Raw genomic sequence first — 14,714 nt, forward strand, 5'->3', positions numbered from 1 at the left:
TCCACTCCACAGACAAGGAAACTGAGGGTCATAGTGGCCCAAGGTCACACAGCTGATCGGAGTAGGAGGAGCCTTTTTACTCGGCCATTTTTGGATCTGAGCCCTCCTTTGGGCTTTTGAGGTGCCTTGCAGGCTGTGCAAATTATATTTCAAGTGCCATAGGCCTTTTTTACTTTCTAAATAGAAATGTCATATCACATCCTCTACCCCTCCCTGCCTAGAGATCTGGCCTCCCCTTTCTTCCCGCCAAGAGAAAATTGCTAACTGTGTGTCACAAATTGGGTTCTCTGGGGAGGGGACTCTGAGACCCAAGTTTAGTGTGCAGGGTGATTACAAGGGAGTGACTGTGGGCACTACAACTAGGGAAAGGGGGACAAGAAAGTGACGGGGCAGAAGTCAAGCTTGGTGCAGCCTCAGGAAACTAGCAGCTTCCGGGCTGACACGGCTCATCACAGTTGGCCAGGCCTTTATACCGTCCCTGGTCAGCCTGGGTTACACAACTGGGTTACACACTGACCCGGGGAAGATTCTTCTCATTCATCACTTATCATAGCACGTTTCTGTTCACTTTCTAATAGCTCGCAGCAGCTGGCACTTGAATGTGTAAGTGAAGGAGCAGCTAAGAAAATACTGAGTCCCCGAGGCTGTGCGGGTTCAAGTGTGTCTCTTCCCTGGGTCTTTGGAATCTTGTTTGCCATCAAGATTCTTGATAGTTAGCAGTCTCCTCTGTCGTCCTCTGTCACCCTCACAGAGAGGGTGAGCATTTGGGACAGTCTTTGTGCTTGTTGTCCAGCTTGTTAATAGCACCCTCCTACCCTTTCAAAAATGGACTGGTTTGGGTGCTAAATTGTCTGGCCACTTACAGATAGACCTTTGGAGAGGCAGAACTGGAAAGGGCCCTCTCTGGAGACTAGGTGGTACTCAGCTCTGAAGTGAAGCAAGCCCTCCACGTCTCACCGCCTGCCTCTCCCGTCTCCCTCGATGTGGCCAGAGAGGAGGAGAGACAGTACCTGCGGGCAGCACAGCTCAAATTCCTGCTCCGACCTTGACTTTCCTCCCTTGGCTCCCCTGGCTAGCTCCAAATGCCTCCATCCTTAGGAGTATTTGCAAATCCTCTCACATATAGACTCCGCCCCCAATTTGAATCTAGAGCCCCGCCTCCACTGTCTTCACGTCACCACCTGCTTCGTAGGTACATTGAGAGCCCCAAGATCATTGCTGCTAAGGAGCTGCGTTTTTGACCTTTTAATTAGCAAAATATGTTTTTAACGTTATTTATTTTGGGAGAGAGAGAAAGCAAGAAGGCGAGCAGGGGAGGAGGAGAGAGAGAGAGAGAGAGAGAGAGAGAGAGAGGAAGAGAGAATCCCAGGCAGGCTCTGTGCCCTGAGCGCAGAGCCCCACGTGGGGCTCCCTCTCATGAACCACGAGATCATGACCTGAGCTGAAATCAAGAATCTGACACTTAACCGACTCAGCCACCTTTTAATTAGCAAAGCATTAAGAAAGTGGATATGTTCAAATACCACCGATGATGATGTAAATCAGCCCTTTTGGGAGGGTTGTTTGGCATACCCCATGAAAGAAGTTGAAAACAACATCAGCACGATTTATTTAAAAAGTTAAAAAATACAGGGGTGCACCCCTACTTGGGATTCTCTTTCTTCCTCTCTCTCTCCCTCTCAAAATAAATAAAGTTTAAAAAAAGTTAAAAAATATCAACTGGTGTGGGTAGATTTCAAGAATTCTTTCAAACTTTCCAATAGGGAATTCTATTACATAAAGCTTCCCAAATCTTTTTTCAAAACCAGCACAACAGTGATAGCAAGACCTAAAAAAATAGATCAAAGAAATCTAAGAATTACTCTTACGCATGTTCATGCAGAGTATTAAGTAAAATATTAGCAAGAGATACAAGAAATGTGGATGCAAAAAGCATTTTTTAAATGTTTATGTTACTTATCCATTGTTGCATTAACAAATTGTCCCAAATTTAATGGCTTAACACAACAAATATTTATTATCCCCTAGTGTCTATGGGTTAGAAATTCTGGGGCCCCTTGGCTGGCTGGTTCACATTCAGGGTCTCATGAAGCCTTAATCGAGGTGTTGGTTGGGTTGTATTTATGTGAAGGCTTGATTGAAGCTGGAGAATACACACACTTCCGAGATGGATCAGTCATGGCTGTGGCGAGAAGCCTCAGTTCCTCGCCATAGAGAGCTTGATCTTCCAGCTCACGTGATGGCTTTCACCAGAGCAAGTGATAGCGAGCAAGGAAGAAGCCAGTGCTATAATCATCCCTTCCACCTTGCTTGTTCGAAGCAATTCACTAGGTCCAGCCCCCACACAAGCTGAGGGGAATTAAGCTTTACCTCTTGGAGGAAAGAGTGTCCAATAATTTCTGGGCATAATTTTTAAATCCTTTTATTTCATTTTATTTTTGTATTAATAATTTGTTTATTTTTTAACTTACATCCAAGTTAGCATCTAGTGCAACAATGATTTCAGGAGTAGATTCCTCAGTGCCCCTTACCCATTTAGCCCATTCCCCCTCCCACACCCCCTCCAGTAACCCTCAGTTTGTTCTCCATATTTAAGAGTCTCTTCTGTTTTGTCCCCCTCCCTGTTTTTATATTATTTTTGTTTCCCTTCCCTTCTGTTCATCTGTTTTGTCGCTTAAAGTCCTCATATGAGTGAAGTCATATGATATTGGTCTTTCTCCGACTAATTTCACTTAGCATAATACCCTCCAGTTCCATCCACGTAGTTGCAAATGGCAAGATTTCATTCTTTTTGATTGCTGAGTAATATTCCATTATATATATATATATATATATATATATATATATATATATATACACCACATCTTTATCCATTCATCCATCGATGGGCATTTGGGCTCTTTCTATACTTTGGCTATTGTCGATAGTGCTGCTATAAACATGGGGGTACATGTGGCCCTTCGAAACAGCATCCCTGTATCCCTTGGATAAATGCCTAGCAGTGCAATTGCTGGGTCATAAGGTAGTTCTATTTTTAATGCTTTGAGCAGCCTCCATACTGTTTCCCAGAGTGGCTGTGCCAGCTTGCATTCCCACCAGCAGTGCAAAAGAGATCCTCTTTCTCCACGTCCTCACTAACATCTGTCGTTGCCTGAATTGTTAATGTTAGCCATTCTGACAGGTGTGAGGTGGTATCTCATTGTGGTTTTGATTTGTATTTCCCTGATGAGGAGTGATGTGGAGCATTTTTTCATGTGATGGTTGGCCATCTGGATGTCTTCTTTGGAGAAGCATCTGTTCATGTCTTTTGCCCATTTCTTCACTGGATTATTTGTTTTTTGGGTGTTGAGTTTGATAAGTTCTTTATAGATTTTGGATACTAACCCTTTACCTGGTATGTCATTTGCAAATATCTTCTCCCATTCTGTTGGTTGCCTTTTAGTTTTGCTGATTGTTTCCTTCACTGTGCAGAAACTTTTTATTTTGATGAGGTCCCAGTAGTTCATTTTTGCTTTTGTTTCCCTTGCCTCCGGAGACGTGTTGAGTAAGAAGTTGCTGTGGCCAAAATCAAAGAGGTTTTTGCCTGCTTTCTCCTCAAGGATTTGGATGGCTTCCTGTCTTACATTGAGAACTTTCATCTGTTTTGAGTTTTGTGTCTGGTGTAAGAAAGTGGTCCAGGTTCATTCTTCTGCATGTCGCTGTCCAGTTTTCCCAGCACCACTTGCTGAAGAGACTGTCTTTTTCCATTGGATATTCTTTCCTGCTTTGTCAAAAATCGGTTGACCTTTAAATCCCTTTAATACTCAATATCCATTTCTACTTTTTAAAAAATACCTTCAGAAATAAGGATAGACCTTCCCACCACGAAATCCTCAAATACGTTCTTCCATCTACTTCCTCCTAATCTTGAAATAAAAGCTCTAATTTCACCTCTTTCTGAATCAGCCGCACCACTTGTACTTTGCAATTTGTCCTCTCTTGCCTTCTGTGGGACCTTGCTTTACCGTTACTCTGTCTCCTAAACCATTCCCTTACAAAGGTACTGTGGTTTCTGTCATCTCTAAAACCGAACAAAACACTGCTCTGTCCATTTCTCCACTCACTTCATAGCCAACATTCCTGAAGAATTGTCTGGATGCTGTTTCTAATTTGTCAGTTCCCATTTATTCTTCTATACAGTATCACTGGCTTTGACCCTAAATTGATTTTTTTTTTTAAGTTTATTTATTGAGAGAGAGAGAGGGAGAGAGAGAGAATCTCAAGCAGGCTCTGTGCTGTCAACACAGAGCCCGACTCGGGGCTTGAACTCACGAACCGTGAGATCATGACCTGAGCCAAAATTAAGAGTCTGATGCTTAACCGACTGAGCCACCCAGGCACCCCCTAAGTTGATGGTTTTCAGGCCGCCACCAACTTTCTTATTGCTAAAATTACTACTACTTTTCTGTCTTTACCATGTGCAACCCCCAAGGAGCACTCAACACCATCAACCACTCCATTCTTCTTGAAACGCTCTCAGATTCTGATGCATTGCTCTCCTTTGGCTGCCCTGCATCTCGCTTTCCATCCCCTCAGCGTCTTTGCCAGCTCCTCTGCCTGACCACAGGATATTGCAGTTCCTCAGGACCCAGTGCCGAGCCCCTTTCCCTTGCTTTGTCCTCTCTTGCTGGAATCTTGCTAGTTCCCGTAGGGTTTTGTCTCTGCTGCCACTGTTGAGATGTTCCCAGTTTATACCTCCAGTTCACACCTTTGCTGTAAATTCCGGATTCTCATCTCACCAGTGTGTGTAATAAGGCATTTCTACCTGACTTTTCATGTCTCACATTTAACATGTCCAAATTAAACAACTCACTCACTGTCTTTCTGCCATTCTCTCCATAACTGTCCACCAAGTTATTCAAGCCAGAAATCTAGGAGTCATTTTTTTAAAAATGTTTTTATTTATTTCTGAGAGTGAGAGAGTGCCCATGAGCAGGGGAGGGACAGAAAGAAAGGGATCTGAAGCGGTTTCGCAGCGAGCCCCGCAGTGAGCCCGATGCGATGCTCCAGCTTACAAACCTTGAGATCATGACCTGAGCGGAAGTCAGATGCTTAACCAGCTGACTGAGCCGCCCAAGCGCCCCTAGGGGTCATTCTTAATTCTTCTCTTTTCTTGATCTCCCATTTCCAGTCCATCAACAAGCCCTGCATATTCTCTCTCTACGATATAGCATGGATTTTCTCTTTCTTACCACCACCTTCTTCCATATTGTCATCTACTGTCCCTTAAATTATTGTAGTAGCCTCCCCACTGGTCTGTGTCCCCACTTCTGCTCTTGCATTTCTGCAGAGACTGGATGGGAGGCGGGGGAGTAAAAACAACCCTATGCCATTAATGATCAATAGGAAAAAGACCAACACCCTGATGGCAAAATGGGCAAAGGCCATAAACAGTTCGCAGAAAAGGAAATACAGAGGCTCTCAACCGCACTCGATAAGACCAAGTAAAATTACAATGAGATACCAGTTTTCATCTATCAAGTTGGCACTTTTATCCATTGTTGGTAGGGATTTAAGTTACCACAAACATTTCTGAAGGGCTCTTGGGTAGAATCTGTCAAATAAAAAATGTGCATCTCCATTGACCTAGCATAGGTTCTAGGAATTTGTTCTGCTTGCACACGTCTGCAAAGAAGTATGGATGAGGACGTTTTAATATTGTTTGTTGGGAGGAAATGTTGGAAACAAGTGAATATCCATCATTTAGAAGCTAATGAAACACGTTATGGTAACAGGCACATGAGCGCGCTCTTGGGATGTTACCCGTTGCCTTTGATGTATTCCTCTTTCCGTTTCTTTAGATCTCGGCTCAAATACCACCTCCCCTGAGAGCCCTTCCCTGGCCACACACTAAAAGGGGGTCTCCTCTTTCCTCTTTCACTTGCCGTCGTTTGCAGTTATTTTGTTAGTTCACTTGTATTTTCGGCTCCCTGCCTTTGAATGTAAACTCTGAAGGGGCAGTCTGAATTTTTCACTCTTGCATCCCCCAGCATCTAGTATGTATTGATTGAACGAATGACTAAAAACTGATCGCCGAATCTCGAATAAAAGTCCATGTGTTATCCTTGCTAGTGGTGAATCATTAAAAGTATTCCCATTAGAGGTGCCTGGGTGGCTCAGTCGGTTAAGTGTCTGACTCGTGATCTCAGCTCACGTCTTGATCTCAGGGTTGTGAGTTCATGCCCGCGTCGGGATCCATGCTGGCCATGAAGCGTACTTTAAAAAAAAAAAAAAAGGCATTCCTATTAAAGTCATGAGCAGGATGAGAATGTCAGGTATGATGGTCTGGTTCAAATGTGTATTTGATCCTCATCCCCCTTTCTAGCCCAGGGCTCCCCAAACTCTTGGTTTCCTAAAAGTTAAGAGCAGTGGGAGCATCTTTTGCTCTAATATTTGGTCTTTGGCCCTCAGTTCTTAAAATAGTTCTAGAGTAAAATAGTTCTAGAGCCGTAAAGGTAAAAGGAACGTCTTGTTATTTACAACAAGCCCCTTGCAACCACTCTCGATTTATGTTAATGAGGTGGCCTTTGTAAAGTCCCCAGAGGTGGGGTGCCAAGGCCACCACCCCCCTTACCTCTCAGACCTCTGGGGAAGCTGCCATCTGGCAGCTCAGTTGTGACCAGCGGTCAATGATTTAATCAGTCGTTCCTGCCAAGTGAAGCCGCCATTAAGAGAAGCCCCGAGGTGTGGCGTTCAGAGACCACCAAGTTGGTGAGGATGCGGAAGAGTGGCACGCCCTGGGGGTGGAACCTCCTTGCCCCTTCCCGCATACCTCGCCCCTGGTGCCCCTGGTGGTTCCTGAGTTGTATTCTTTTATAATGAAATGGGAACCTCGTAAGTACAATTTTTTTTTTCCTGAGATCTGTGAGCCACTCCAGCGAATTAATCAGTCCCGAGGAGGGGGTCATGGGTGGTTCCGAAGCACACACAGGTGACAACCTGGACCGGCACTGGACATCCGAAGGAAGGGGCATGGGCAGGCTTGTGAGAGCAAGCGCTCAGCCTGTGGCATCTGGCGCTCTCCTCGGTTAGGTAGCATCAGAATTGAGTTAAAATGGGAGGACGCCCCGCTGTGTTGCAGAATCGCTTCGTGTGTGGAAACCTACATCTGGCGGCAAATGAAATAGTGCCGTAGTTGGTAAAGAGTGTCCAGAGGAGACGCACTGAGTGCTTCCTGGAATGAAGGGTCACCGTTATTAAGCATACCGGAAGCATACCCAAAGCAATTAGGCAAGAAGATGAAAATATGAGTCTAAATAGTGGAAAGGATGAGGGGAAAATAATAAAGCAATTGATATGGCTATTGTACACTTCAGGAAGAAAATAACAGACTAGCAGGAAATTTAACGGAAGAATACTTCTGGGTCAACCCTTTGCTGTTGCATTGACCAAAGTGACTCTGCCATGTATGGATTTTTAGGGTCACTCTTTAGTGAGGTAGAATCTCAAACTTTTAAAAGTCACAAGAATAGCATATATCCTTTACTCGGGTTTACCTGTTTGCATTTTGCCCCATGACTTCCCTGTTTTATAATTATTGCTAGCTATGTCTACAGAATTCTTTTGGTCGTGAGACATTTAAGAGTGAGTTGAAGCTGTTTTGTCCCTCAGTACCCAAATACTTAAGTGTATATTTATCAAAATTATCAAAATTACGAAATGAACCTAAATCTAAGACCATTGTCTAATCTGTCCATATTCACATTTTATCTATGATCACAGAAATGTCCTATATAATGCTTTTTCCTCCTGGATCAGCATCTAACCCAGGGTCACACACTGTATTCAGTTGCCAAGTCTCTTAGGCACCTTCCATCTGGAAAAGTTCCTGTCTTGGATTTCTTAAACTCTAGATTTTGGAAGCGCATCAGACAGTTATTTTGTAAAATGGCCCCAATTTTTATTTGATATTTCCTCGTGACTGTGTTGAGATTATGAGTTTTTGGCAGGAATATCACAGAAGTGGTCATTTATACTTCTCCATATCGTATCAGAAGGCACATGATGTCAGTTTATTTCCATTTTGTGATGCTGGAATCTACCATTAGGCTTAGGTGGTGTTGGCCATGTGTCTCCTGTTGTGTTATTTTTCTCTTTGTAATTAAGTTATCTGTGAAGTGATACTTGAGACTATTAAACTACCTTGTTTCTTGTCAAACTTTTACTCCCTAGTTTTAGCATCCCTTGATGATTTTAATTGCATTCTACTGTAAGAGATTTCCTTTTTCCCTCATTTACTTGTTTATGTTCAAATGGACTCTGATTCTTCTGTTTAACTCATTTAATGAGTTATTCATTATTAAAGGATTTTTTTTCTGCTTCTTGTAACGTGAACAGTGGTCATACAGAACTTCTCTACCTTCAGTTTTTCTCTTCCGGAGTTTTTAGGCAGGCCATTACCGCTCTTAAGTACTCCCCCCTCCCCCCCAAAAGCCTTTCCAGACTAAAGTCTGCTTGGTTTCTTTATCGGCTTCACCCAGGCCTGTATTTGCTACCTGTTCCCTCTGTTTTGTTTGTATAACTTTAGACTTAACATATTCCTCTGTTTGCAAGTCCACATGTGTCTATACATGTTGTATTAACTCACATACTACAGATTAATGAAAAGGACCTCGCTTCATGGCTCTAAAACAGGTCATGCAATTTAGAGTTTAGAAGCTCCTAAGCCCAAACAGCGAATTTGTAAACAAAGTAAGCTGCCTCAGGAACCCAGAATTTGTGAATTTGTTTATCTTCAGGCTTAACTCTCCCTCAAAATAAATAAACAAACCTTAAGAAAAGAAAGGAAAGGAAAAGAAACCTTGCTTTGGCAGGAGAGCCATTAAAAGAATGATGACCCATCACCTTTTTCTTCCTTCCCCAAATTTAGGTAGGAATCAGCACGTAATTGCAGGAAAGAGCAAGACAATAGCAGCTCACCAGTTGGAAGCGGGTCCCTACCAGAGTCTGCGGATGTTGTGTCTAGGAATTCGTCTATTCCACAAGTATCTACTAAGGGTCTACTATGTGGCTGGTGCTAAATGCTATGAAAACAAAAAAAATTATGAAGCAAGAGAAATAGATATTGATGGGAGAGGAGAGGTGCCTTTTTATTTATTTGTTTTAAATAATAGTAACATGGTGATTTTGACTAGAGACCTGAACTTCAAAGCCACGGGGTGGGGAGTGGAGGAGTGAGCAGAGGGAAAGCCCTATAAGCAGAAGGAACAGCAAACATGAGCTGGGAGATGGGATGGTGTCTGGTGCCTGAGACTGAGCCTTGGGGGGGGGGGGGGTACTGCCTTGTTTAGAGGCGGTGAACATGAAGCTTCAGCCAAAGAGAAGTAGCTGGTGAGGTAAGATGATAGAGAAGGTACTCGGATGCCAGGTGAAGAAGCTGTTTCCAGAAGGAGGGAGTATCTAAGGGAAATGTTGACGGGGTCCGGTAAGGTGAGTGTGGAGAACTGTCCGACTTGGGGAGACCCTGGTGAGGTGTTTCAAAATTCCCACAGGAGTAGGTCCAAGAGAAAATGCATGGAGACCAGAGGACTCTTAGGAGGATTGTGCTCTAAAAGGGACCAGAAGAATGGGATGGGATCCGGAGAGTAACATGGGACACCAAGGGAGGGATTTTTAAAGACGAGAGGTGGTGTAGATTCGTAGGCTGGTGGGAATAATCCAAAAGACAGGAAATAATTGACACAGAAGAGGACAGAGTAGCAGAAGCAGTGCCCTTGAGCACAAGAGTGGGGTCGTGCAGAGAGAGAGACCGACTGAGACAGGAACAAGACCGACCCCGGGTCAGGAGGGAAGCTGAGGAGGTCAGAGTTCAGTCCAGCGAACAGAGAAGCCAGTAAACCAAGTGGGCCACTAGCACGCGTGCTTCTTCTTTCTGCTCGTCTTCATTTCTTTCCTTGCTTCTGGCATCTGTAGATTTTACATTCCTTTGACCTTCATGTGTTTTTATTTGCTTGTTTTGTAAAATTAGCATTTCTCTGCATTAAGAGTATGGGCGTGGTGCTGATGTCCTGGAATTAGCCCGGTGTACTATCCCTCCTGAAAGAGAAAAGTTACAAATAGATCCTTTGATGAGGCAGCTGAGTGGCTCAGTTGGTCAAGCGTCCTGTTCTTGATCTTGGCTCAGGACCCCTGCGAATTGTCAGGCTGCTGAGAGCCAGAAGCCTACTTGGGATCCTCTCCTCTCTGTCCCTCCCCTTCTCGCAGGCGAGCATGCTCTCGCTCTCCCTCTCTCTCAAAATAAATACACTTTAAAAACGGGGGCGCCTGGGTGGCTTCAGTCGGTTAAGGGTTCCGCTCTTGATTTCGGCTCGGGTCATGATCTCAGTTTCGTGCGTTCGAGCCCCACGTCAGGCTCTGCGATGATAGCACAGAACCTGCTTGAGATTCTCCCTCCCTCTCTCTGCTGCGCCCTTAGTCACACTCTTTCTCAAACAGAAGTAAAAATAAATTTAAAAAAAAAATAGATCCTTTGAAAGCATTTGAGAAGCTTTGATCTTATGTTAGAGGGGGGAGAATTGTAAGCCTTTAACATAATTAAAAGTATCAGTATATACAGTGTATGTTAATGGTCGACTCTTATGTCTCCAATTAAATTGAAAAGTAGTAGGACTCATATAAGCAAGCATAGTTGAAAATCTCTATGGAGGGGCACTTGGGTGGCTTGGTCGGTTTCAGCTCAGGTCATGATCTAAAAAAATTTTTTTTAATTTAATCTCTGCAAGTTCTATAGAAAGGTATAAGTAGTGCCTGCTGTATTAGGGCAGGAGAGATGTAGTGAACGATGCCGATGTCTCATTGAATTAACATAAAAATACCTATGGAGATGTTAGTCTGAGCTTTGTTGTTAACGTCTGTTAATGTCTTTTCTGGTTTTAAAAGAAATAACATTTGTTGTGGGGCATCTAGGTGGCCCAGTCAGTTAAGAGTCCCATTCCTGATTTCAGCTCAGGCATGATCTCACGGTTGGTGGATTCGAGCCGTGTATCAGGCTGTCTGCTGAGCGTGGAGTCAGCTTGGGCATCCCCCCCCCCCCCCCCCCGTCGCTGCCCCTCCTCCCCCTCTCAAAATAAATAAACTTTAAAAAAGTCATTTCTTTGATACTGAAATAATGTAACGCCAGTCTTACCTTTTGACCTGTTTTTTTAATGATCACTGAGCAGTGTTACGCAGTTTTAAAGGTTTGACTTATTTGATGAAATACAGATTATTTTTATAGGAGAATGAGGTACTAGGAGAGAGACATCAAGAAGTGGGTCACAGCTCCCAGAACAAGGAAAATGAGCAAAGAGTATCAGCCCAAGAGAAAAAACTACAGCATAAGAATGAGGATGCACACGAAGCAGCAGATAAACCTGACTGGGAGGCAGAAAAGACACTGAATCTAGAAATGAGGTAAGCGTGTCAATATCCAAGCCTGTTTTGGCTGGAAGGTATATTTTATGGCTTTGACAGTATGTGTGTCAGTAATGAATTCTGCATGTAAGGGTGCCCTACTATAAGCAAATCAGATATATGAAAAGATATTTTAATTGTGGAAGTGGTTATGATTCACAAAGGAATCAGCCCATAGAATTAGTAATCTCTGGTTAAACTCCAGATTGGGGGGGGGGGGGGATGGGTATATATGTACTTACACACACACCCCATCCAGGAGGTTGCTAGCAGGTTTTGTGTTTGCCATGGCAAGGAATAGAGGACTAGCATGCTAAACCCAGGAATCCTCAACCAGCCATCTGCAGAGGCACCCAAGCTCAGAACTTGAAGGCAAATGATCCCTCAATACCAACTAGGTCTTGAGCTCAAATCCTCAGTGTCCCTGTAGGCCGTGCTGAATTCAGGAGCCTGCCTACTTTGTACCTCTAGGACAGCCTCTTTAAGAGAGAGAGACAGAGACAGAATCCATCAGCAAAAAGCCTGACGTGGGGCTCAAACTCCTAAACCATGAGATCATGACTTGAGCCAAGGTCGGACGCTTAACCGACTGAGCCACGCAGGTGCCCCCCTCCTTTTGCTATTTTTAACCATACCCTTTTGCTGTGAGAGAGGCCAGGCTGAGAGCTGGATTCTTTCTGCAGCCTGTGCTTCCCCTCCTCCTTTCAATTGGACCATACTCTGGTTTCTACTCAGCCCTGCCGGGCTTCTGCTCCACAAGCCTGGCAAACAAATCCTCCAAACACAGGCCTGGAGGTTCCACAGACCCCAGACCACTCGGCACTTCCACTTAGAAGGTGCATCCTTGTAGGTTTGCCCTGATGGTGCTCTCAGCCATGACTTGCCCCAGATAAGGAACCATGTGTTTGTATTTAACATGAAGGTTTAGGAAGAATGATTAGGCTGACCATTTTGCACCTCAGGTATGGAATGTGTCTCGTAAGAATGGCTCAGTTGTCTGTTTTTGTGCGAGATCTATACCCAGCTAAACAAAAAAATAAAGCAATTAAGTAATGGATCAACCAAATCCTTTGAGACCAAAGGTCTCAAAATTGCTCTTTATAATTTCTTAAAGTGTTGTAGACAGGAGAACTCTGTTGCATGGACTGCAAACAGATTTAAGGTGCTCATACCATAGGAAGCATGTATTAGCCCATCTGATAAGATTCTGAAGAGAAGTGAGGGTTTCTTGTTTTTAAGAGGTGAGAGCAGGTTAAAGGGAAACACCGAAGAATAGGGAAACTCCCAAGGATGAATAGCAACATGAAGCCACATGAAACCATTATTCCCATCAGGGCAGAAGGGAACCTGGGGGAGAAAGAGAGCTCAGTTGTCTCTAAGGCACATTTGTCTCTCCTTCCATCTCAGACCTTTCTCCCCTGTGGATCCAGTAAGGGTTAGCTCCTGTGTTCCATCTCCGGGGGCACTGAAGACGAGGGAACAAGCAAAGGTGTACTTCTAGAAACCTATCTGACTAGCCTGAAGGATCAGTCCAGAATTCATTTTAAGCAGAATGGGCTTTATACTCTTCCCTCACTTTTGTAAATTAAGGCTTTCTTTTCTGCAAATAGCATTATTTACTCACCATTAAGGATTTTCACAGGATTCCAGATTTGTGCTGATACTCATTCTCACACACTCCTGACCATCTGCAAATTTTGGTTAGTGGCTGTGCAGGACTAATGGCCCAAGTTTGGGGTCATTAACAGAATAGGACACTACTAAAACTTCTTAAGAAATGAAGAATCATTTTAAGTTAACAGTCACGTTAGCAAATAAGTCTTCTCCCCACTAAGAATGTGTGATTTGCCAGTAAAAAGAAACTGTATCTACCAATTTAGCTTAAATGGTCATATAGCATCCATAGAAAGACACAGAAAGCCTTCTATTTGTTATATGTTATGGGCCTCAAAAACAAGGAATTTGGTAGAAGAGGAAATGAAGTCAAGTATTTGTATAGACTTAGAATACTTCACACTGGTCTGAACCCTCAAAAAGGGAAACCTGAAAGTAAAAAGTGAAGGGAGGGGAGTCAGGAATGTGAACTTGCTAACACTTAAAACCCCTAGGATAGAACAAAAATGGAAATCCAGATTTTAAGTGCATAGCAGAACTCAAAAGCAGGAAAAGGAACTCAAGATAGTATGCAGCAAAGAGGGGACTCAAATCGAGAGTTAGATTGACCCCAAAGCTGAAGAAGCCTCAAGGAGGTATTGGATACAAATTTCATGACTGGGGTTGAATAGATGAGAAGTGAGGTCTCAAGTCCATACATTGGGAGGGGGGGGGGGGTGGACCTAAGTTTCCCACCTAACGCCTAGAATTTATAAAGTCTCTTTGTTCAGGAGGTAGGGACTAGGGCAACCCTAGCCACCACCAAGAAGACAGCAAAAAAGTCCATTCGTCCTTAGAAATCAGAAGTCCAAATGAGCCCCAAGGTTTGATTTGGAGTCTGAATCTGCACTATCATTGTTACCAGGAATCCTGAGCCGAGAAGGCAAAGTCTACAAGATGATATAAAAAATGGTCCTTGCAGAGAAAAATAAAATTTAATAGTAAGTTGGTAACCCTTGGTGTGTGATTCCCATGGAAACCGTTCCCAACAAAGATGAACTCACCTTTAAATATAAAAGGGGCACCTGGGAGGCTCAGTCAGTTAAGCATTGGACTCTTGATTCCAGCTCAGGGCATGATCTCACAGTTCATGGGTTTGAGCCCTACCTCAGGCTCTGCCTCGGTAGTATGGACTACTTGGGATTCGCTCTCCCTCTCTGCCCCTCCCCTGCTCATACTGTCTCTCCGTTTCTCTCAAACATTTAAAAAACTTTTTTAAGTATGAAGGTGAAGCACCGTTCAGAGTGTTTATGGCAAAATATTTTGAAAATTAAAGTGATCTTAGGACACTCAGATTAAATACCAAGCAGAGTAGGGGCGCCTGGGTGGCTCAGTTGGTTAAGCGTCCGACTTCAGCTCAGGTCACAATCTCGCGGTCCAAGAGTTCGAGCCCCGCGTTGGGCTCTGGGCTGATGGCTCAGAGCCTGGAGCCTGCTTCCGATTCTGTCTCTCCCTCTCTCTCTCTCTCTGCCCCTCCCCCGTTCATGCTCTGTCTCTCTCTGTCTCAAAAATAAATAAACGTAAAAAAAAAATTTTTTTTAAATAAATACCAAGCAGAGTAAATAAAAATGAATTAAGTCCCCAAATACATCCAGCTGAAATAGGACAGCAATTTTAAAGGGAAAAAAAAA

The 14,714-nt window shown here is 43.7% G+C and overlaps 1 protein-coding gene across 1 annotated transcript in view; it reads left to right on the top strand.

Annotated features, from left to right (window-relative positions):
* NFE2L3 (nuclear factor, erythroid 2 like 3) overlaps positions 1 to 14,714 on the top strand; it is a 31,226-nt gene that overhangs the window by 13,546 nt on the left and 2,966 nt on the right. Inside the window, 2 exon segments of the mRNA XM_043589115.1 lie at positions 11,255 to 11,408; positions 11,411 to 11,430. Of these exon segments, the coding sequence (XP_043445050.1) occupies positions 11,255 to 11,408; positions 11,411 to 11,430 (174 nt within the window).

Source organism: Prionailurus bengalensis, chromosome A2 (genome assembly GCF_016509475.1).
Source record: "Prionailurus bengalensis isolate Pbe53 chromosome A2, Fcat_Pben_1.1_paternal_pri, whole genome shotgun sequence".
In the NCBI taxonomy this organism is placed as follows: Eukaryota; Metazoa; Chordata; class Mammalia; order Carnivora; family Felidae; genus Prionailurus; species Prionailurus bengalensis.